This window comes from Onychostruthus taczanowskii, unplaced genomic scaffold (assembly GCF_017590055.1).
Source record: "Onychostruthus taczanowskii isolate IOZ18803 unplaced genomic scaffold, ASM1759005v1 scaffold327, whole genome shotgun sequence".
Taxonomy (NCBI): Eukaryota; Metazoa; Chordata; class Aves; order Passeriformes; family Passeridae; genus Onychostruthus; species Onychostruthus taczanowskii.
This window is the reverse complement of record NW_024500650.1, coordinates 149934-157277: the sequence shown is the minus strand read 5'-3', so window position 1 is coordinate 157277 and position 7344 is coordinate 149934. Positions and strand designations below refer to the sequence as shown.

At 60.3% G+C, this 7344-nt stretch overlaps 2 protein-coding genes across 2 annotated transcripts in view; one reads left to right on the top strand and one right to left on the bottom strand.

Moving 5' to 3' along the window:
* The window catches only part of GANAB (glucosidase II alpha subunit), a 25027-nt gene extending 21587 nt beyond the window's left edge, over nucleotides 1-3440 (bottom strand). The window contains exons 1-3 of the mRNA XM_041410547.1: nucleotides 3306-3440; nucleotides 2499-2626; nucleotides 1381-1560 (exon numbers count right to left, since the gene is read on the bottom strand). Of these exons, the coding sequence (XP_041266481.1) occupies nucleotides 1381-1560; nucleotides 2499-2626; nucleotides 3306-3440 (443 nt within the window). The remainder of the gene's footprint in view (nucleotides 1-1380; nucleotides 1561-2498; nucleotides 2627-3305) is intronic.
* Nucleotides 3441-4068: 628 nt separating this feature from the next.
* LOC121339072 (zinc finger and BTB domain-containing protein 3-like) overlaps nucleotides 4069-7344 on the top strand; it is a 6827-nt gene continuing 3551 nt past the window's right edge. Inside the window, exons 1-2 of the mRNA XM_041410546.1 lie at nucleotides 4069-4101; nucleotides 6763-7223. Of these exons, the coding sequence (XP_041266480.1) occupies nucleotides 6767-7223 (457 nt within the window). The 5' untranslated portion in view covers nucleotides 4069-4101; nucleotides 6763-6766. The remainder of the gene's footprint in view (nucleotides 4102-6762; nucleotides 7224-7344) is intronic.

Genomic DNA, 7344 nt, shown 5'->3' with positions numbered 1-7344 from the left:
GGCCCCCTCCCCAATTTCAGGGACCACAGCAACCCCCCCAAGCTTCTCCTGCTCCCCTTTTTTGGGTGGATTTGAAGCCCCCCAGCTTCTCCTACCCCCTCCCACCACGACAAGAGCAGGGGGTCTCTTTTTGAGGGGGGGTCCTGGGGGGGTTTTGGGGGGCGCAGAGACGGCGGCGATTCCATGGATTTACCTACGGAAAAGGCTCTTGATCTTATCCCACACAGAACTAACTTTATCCGCCAGACTGGGGGTGGGGGGCACCAAAACAGAAACACAGAGAGTCAGCGCGGCCCCCCCGGCCCGCGGGGACCCCCCCTCAGCTCGGGGGGCGACCCCCGACCCCCTCTGTGCTTTGGGGGACACCCCCCTCCCCCCCCGAGCGCTCCCGCTGCAACCAACGGCCTGGGGGGGGCTTGGGGGCTTCTCTGGGGGGGTTTAATGATTTTTTTTGGGGGGGTTTTGAGGGATTTTAAGGGGTTTTTTTGAGGGTTCTTCAATGTTTTTTTGGGGGGTACTTCGAGGATTTTTTGAGGCTTTTTAAAGGTTTTTTTGAGAGGTCTTTAAGGGTTTTTTGGGGGGTGTTTTAAGGGCTTTTTTGGAGGGTTTGCTAAGGGATTTTGAGGATTTTTTAATGTGTTTTTGGGGGCATTTTGAGAATTTCTGAGGGTTTTTCGCAGGGGTTGAAGGTTTTTTTAAGGTTCTTGAGAATTTTTAAGGGTTTTTTTAGATTGTATTTTGAAAGTTTTTCATGAGATTTTGAGAGTTCTTTGAAACTTTTCTAAGGGTTTTTGGGGGGTTTTGAGGGTTTTGTGAAGGTTTTTTTTGAAGGGTTTTGTGAAGGTTTTTGAGGGTTTTGTGATGGTTTTTGAAGGTTTTTGTGAAGGTTTTTGAGGGTTTTTTTGAAGGTTTTTGAGGGTTTTTTGAAGGTTTTTAAGGGTTTTGTGAAGGTTTTTGAGGAGTTTTTGAAGGTTTTTGAGGGTTTTGTGAAGATTTTTGAAGGGTTTTGTGAAGGTTTTTGAAGGATTTTTTTGGAGGTTTTTGAGGGTTTTGTGAAGGTTTTTGAAAGGTTTTGTGAAGGTTTTTGAGGGTTTTTTGAAGGTTTTTAAGGGTTTTGTGAAGGTTTTTGAGGGTTTTGTGAAGGTTTTTGAGGAGTCTTTGAAGGTTTTTAAGGGTTTTGTGAAGGTTTTTGAGGGTTTTTGTGAAGGTTTTTGAGGGTTTTTTGAAGGTTTTTGAGGGTTTTGTGAAGGTTTTTGAGGGTTTTGTGACGGTTTTTGAAGGGTTTTTTGAAGGTTTTTGAGGGTTTTGTGAAGGTTTTTGAAGGTTATGAAAGTTTCTGAAGGTTTTTCTGAGGGTATTTTGGGGTTTTTGGTCACTCACGAGTCCCGGCGGCGCCGCTGGTGCTCGAAGACGAGGAGGCCGCGGGCGTTGACGCTGCAGAGCAGCTCGCGGTGCCGCAGCAGGTCCAGGCGGAACGGCCGCTCTGTCACCAGCAGCCGGTGGCCCCCGGGGCCCAGGGACAGCTCCAGCGTGCCCTCGTCACGGCCTGTCACCTCCAGCCTGGGGACAGCGGGGTTTGAGGAGTGTCACCATCCCAGAGTACCCCAGAGCTGTGACAGCCACCCCAGGACAGCTCCAGTGCCCTCATCACAGCCTGGGGACACCTGAGGGGTGTCACCATCCCAGGGCACCTCAAAGGGCGGTGACTGCCACCCGAGGACAGCTCCAGTGCCCTTGTCACAGCCTGGGGACAGCGGGGTTTGAGGAGTGTCACCATCCCAGAGTACCCCAGAGCTGTGACAGCCACCCTGGGACAGCTCCAGTGCCCTCGTCACGGCCTGTCACCTCCAGCCTGGGGACAGCGGGGTTTGAGGGGTGTCACCATCCCAGAGTACTCCAGAGCTGTGACTGCCACCCTGGGACAGCTCCAGGGTGCCCTTGTCACAGCCTGGGGACACCTGAGGGGTGTCACCATCCCAGGGCACCCCAGAGCACTGTGACAGCCACCCCGGGACAGCTCCAGTGCCCTTGTCACAGCCTGGGGACAGCGGGGTTTGGGGGGTGTCACCATCCCAGGGCACCCCAGAGCACTGTGACAGCCACCCCGGGACAGCTCCAGTGCCCTTGTCACAGCCTGGGGACAGCGGGGATTGGGGGGTGTCACCATCCCAGAGCACCCCAGAGCACTGTGACAGCCACCCCGGGACAGCTCCAGTGCCCTTGTCACATCCTGGGGACACCTGAGGGGTGTCATCATCCCAGGGCGCCCCAAAGTGCTGTGACAGCCACCCCAGGACAGCTCCAGGGGGCCCTCGTCACAGCCTGGGGACAGTGGCCATCAGGGGGTGGCAGTGTCCCTATCTCTGTGTCTGCTGTCCCCCTGTCCCCTCACCTCTCAGCGGGTGGCAGTGTCCCCGTGTCCCCTGTCCCCTCAGTGGGTGGCAGTGTCCCCTGTCCCCTCACCTCTCAGCGGGTGGCAGTGTCCCCTGTCCCCTCACCTCTCAGCGGGGGGCTCTCCCAGCAGCACGTCGGGCACCTGGTAGCGGGGTCGCAGCGGGGCCAGCTCCTGGATGCGCAGGCGAGTCACGTTCCCGGTGAGCCCCCACACCTCCAGCAGCAGCGGCACCTGTGGGGGGACATGGGGACAGTGACACCTGCACTGGGAACATGGGGACAGTGACACCTGCACTGGGAACAGGGACACCTGCACTGGGGACAGTGACACCTGCACTGGGGACAGGGACACCTGGGGCAGGGGACAGGGACACCCGCACTGGGGACAGGGGGACAGGGACACCTGCACTGGGGACATGGGGACAGTGACACCTGCACTGGGGACAGGGACACCTGGGGCAGGGGACAGGGACACCCGCACTGGGGACAGGGGGACAGTGACACCTGCACTGGGGACAGGGACACCTGGGGCAGGGGACAGGGACACCTGCACTGGGGACATGGGGACAGTGACACCTGGGGCAGGGGACAGCGGCACCTGGGGGCCCCCACACCTCCAGCAGCAGTGTCACCTGCAGAGAGGGACCCCCATGTCCCCTGCTGTCCCCTCACCTGAGTGGCCTCGTTGACCAGCTGGATCCTGTCCCCCTGTGACCCCCAGTGTCCTCAGTGTCCCCAGTGTCCCCTCACCTGGGTGACCCCTGTGACCCCCAGTGTCCCCAGTGTCCCCAGTGTCCCCTCACCTGGGTGACCCCTGTGACCCCCAGTGTCCCCAGTGTCCCCAGTGTCCCCTCACCTGCGTGGCCCCTGTGACCCCCCCAGTGTCCCCAGTGTCCCCAGTGTCCCCTCACCTGCGTGGCCTCGTTGACCAGCTGGATCCTGGCCACGTCGGGGCCGAGCTCCAGGGAGCCCAGCAGTGCCCGGTACGGGGAGCTCCCGGGCTGGATCCGCCGCTGCCGCCTGGGGGGGACACGGGGGGGTCCCATGGGGGGGTGGGGGGGGGTCGGGCTCCTGGCGCGCGCTCACCGCCCCAGCGCCGCCGCCATCTTGGATCCGGCCTGACCCTTGACCCCGCCCCCGGCCCGACGCCGCCGCCTCCCATTGGCTGTGAGGAGTCCCGCCCTCCACCCCGCCCCGGACCCGCCCTCTCGCTATGTTCCCGCCTTACCTGGTTGCCGGGGAGACGGAAGCTCCGCCCTCCTCGTGTTGTGATTCGCGTACGAGGCTTGAGCGATGGCAGCGCGACCCAATCAGAGCGCGACTCGGAAAACAGGCAGGAACGCACGGTGAGGGCAGGACGGAAATCCAATGAAAGCGCGGGAATGCTGAGTGACACACTCTCGAGCCCAATCAGAATGCTGCATTCAGCTGTATCCCCGCCCCTAGGGCTTCCGTAGCAACGCCCCGCCTCCTCGCTCATGGCAACCACCGCCCTGGCGACCGCGGCCCGTCCTTTTCCCAAGAGCCAATCAACAGCGCGCATTTCTGAGTGACGGCAATCGCGACCAATCAACAAACACCTCTGACCCTTCTCTGCCCGGTCATACTGAGTGACAGGTTGATTAACCAATGAGAGCGGAGCAGCGGGCACGCCGGGGCCGCCAATCAGCGCGGGGAGGCGGGGCGTGGGCAGGCCGCGGCTTTGTGGTGAGCGGGGCCGGGGGCGCTGGGGGGGAACTGGGACGAACTGGGATAAACTGGGACCAACCGGGACCAACCGGGACCAACCGGGACCAACTGGGGCCAACTGGGGCCAACTGGCCTGGACTGGGGCCGAGCGGGACTCGCGGGGCCACGCTGGGATTGGCTGGGACCCGATGGGTGACAGGGCCGAGCTGGGATTGGCTGAGCTGGGCCCACTGGGACGGACTGGGACGGACTGGGATGGACTGGGATGGACTGGGACGGACTGGGACGGACTGGAATGGACTGGGATGGACTGGGACGGACTGGAATGGACTGGGATGGACTGGGACGGACTGGAATGGACTGGGATGGACTGGGACGGACTGGAATGGACTGGGATGGACTGGGACGGACTGGGATGGACTGGGATGGACTGGGACGGACTGGGATGGACTGGGATGGACCGGGACCGCCCGGCTGGGCCGTTCCTGCCTGAGTGTGCCCTCCACCCCCCGAACCCCAAAGCGCTCCTTTCCCCCTCCCCAGTCCCATCGCCCGCACCCCACGGAGCTCCCTGGGCTCTGATCCCATTTTTTTCCCGATTTCCCCCCATTTTTCACCCCCCTGCAGCTCCCCGAGCGCTAATTGCCCATTTTTCCCCATTTCCCCCCTCAGCCCGATGGAGTTCCCGGAGCACTAATTCCCCATTTCCCCCCGTTTTTCCCCATTTTCCCCCCAGCCCGATGGATTTCCCAGAGCACTAATTCCCCATTTTCCCCCGTTTTTCCCCCATTCCTTTAACCCCGTGGAGTTCCTGGAGCACTAATTGCCCATTTCCCCCCGTTTTTCCCCATTTTCCCCCAGCCCGATGGAGTTCCCGGGGGACTGATTCCCCATTTCCCCCCGGGTTTTTCCCCATTTTTCCCCCAGCCCGATGGATTTCCCGGAACACTAATTCCCCATTTTTCCCCCCGTTTTTCCCCCAGCCCGATGGAGTTCCCGGAGCACTGATTCCCCATTTCCCCCCGGTTTTTTCCCCATTTTTCCCCAGCCCGATGAAGTTCCCCGAGCACTAATTCCCCATTTTTCCCCGTTTTTCCCCATTTTCCCCCAGCCCGATGCAGTTCCCCGAGCACTAATTCCCCATTTTTCCCCGTTTTTCCCCATTTTCCCCCAGCCCGATGCAGTTCCCCGAGCACTAATTCCCCATTTTTCCCCGTTTTTCCCCATTTTCCCCCAGCCCGATGGAGTTCCCGGGGCACTAATTCCCCATTTTTCCCCGTTTTTCCCCCAGCTTCATGGAGTTCCCCGAGCACTCATTCCCCATTTCCCCCTGTTTTTCCCCCAGCCCGATGGAGTTCCCGGAGCACTAATTCCCCATTTCCCCCCGTTTTTCCCCCATTCCTTTAACCCCGTGGAGTTCCTGGAGCACTAATTGCCCATTTCCCCCCATTTTTCCCCATTTTCCCCCAGCCCGATGGAGTTCCCGGAGCACTCATTCCCCATTTTTCCCCCCGTTTTTCCCCATTTTCCCCAGCCCGATGGAATTCCCGGAGCACTAATTCCCCATTTTTCACCCCGTTTTTCCCCATTTCCCCCCAGCCCTATGGATTTCCCGGAGCACTAATTCCCCATTTCCCCCCGTTTTTCCCCCAGCCCGATGGAGTTCCCGGAGCACTAATTCCCCATTTTTCCCCGTTTTTCCCCCAGCTTCATGGAGTTCCCCGAGCACTCATTCCCCATTTCCCCCTGTTTTTCCCCCAGCCCAATGGAGTTCCCGGAGCACTAATTCCCCATTTTTCCCCGTTTTTCCCCCAGCTTCATGGAGTTCCCCGAGCACTCATTCCCCATTTCCCCCTGTTTTTCCCCCAGCCCGATGGAGTTCCCGGAGCACTAATTCCCCATTTTTCCCCGTTTTTCCCCCAGCTTCATGGAGTTCCCCGAGCACTCATTCCCCATTTCCCCCTGTTTTTCCCCCAGCCCGATGGAGTTCCCGGAGCACTAATTCCCCATTTTTCCCCGTTTTTCCCCCAGCTTCATGGAGTTCCCCGAGCACTCATTCCCCATTTCCCCCTGTTTTTCCCCCAGCCCGATGGAGTTCCCGGAGCACTAATTCCCCATTTTTCCCCGTTTTTCCCCCAGCTTCATGGAGTTCCCCGAGCACTCATTCCCCATTTCCCCCTGTTTTTCCCCCAGCCCGATGGAGTTCCCGGAGCACTAATTCCCCATTTTTCCCCGTTTTTCCCCCAGCTTCATGGAGTTCCCCGAGCACTCATTCCCCATTTCCCCCTGTTTTTCCCCCAGCCCGATGGAGTTCCCGGAGCACTAATTCCCCATTTTTCCCCGTTTTTCCCCCAGCTTCATGGAGTTCCCCGAGCACTCATTCCCCATTTCCCCCTGTTTTTCCCCCAGCCCGATGGAGTTCCCGGAGCACTAATTCCCCATTTTTCCCCGTTTTTCCCCCAGCTTCATGGAGTTCCCCGAGCACTCATTCCCCATTTCCCCCTGTTTTTCCCCCAGCCCGATGGAGTTCCCGGAGCACTAATTCCCCATTTTTCCCCGTTTTTCCCCCAGCTTCATGGAGTTCCCCGAGCACTCATTCCCCATTTCCCCCTGTTTTTCCCCCAGCCCAATGGAGTTCCCGGAGCACTAATTCCCCATTTCCCCCCGTGTTTCCCCCAGCCCGATGGAGTTCCCGGAGCACAGCCGGCAGCTGCTGCGGGGGCTGCGGGAGCAGCGCTCCCGGGGGATCCTGTGCGACTGCACGGTGCTGGTGGGCACCGCGCCCTTCCCCGCGCACCGCGCCGTGCTGGCCGCCTGCAGCTCCTTCTTCCACCTGTGCTACGCCGAGCCGGGCGGCGCCGGCGGGGCGAGGGGCGCCGTGGTGGCCCTGAACAGCGACATCGTCACGGCTCCGGCCTTCGCGCTGCTGCTCGAGTTCATGTACGAGGGGCGGCTGGCGCTGGCGGCGCCGCTGGAGGACGTGCTGGCCGCCGCCAGCTACCTGCACATGAACGACGTGGTCAAGCTGTGCAAGAAGAAGCTGCAGGCGAGGGGCCCGGCCGAGGCCGACAGCACCAAGCGGGAGGAAGAGGAGGAGGAGGAGGACGCCCCCAGCCCGCCCCCGCCGCAGCCCCCTACCTGCACATGAACGACGTGGTCAAGCTGTGCAAGAAGAAGCTGCAGGCGAGGGGCCCGGCCGAGGCCGACAGCACCAAGCGGGAGGAAGAGGAGGAGGAGGAGGACGCCCCCAGCCCGCCCCCG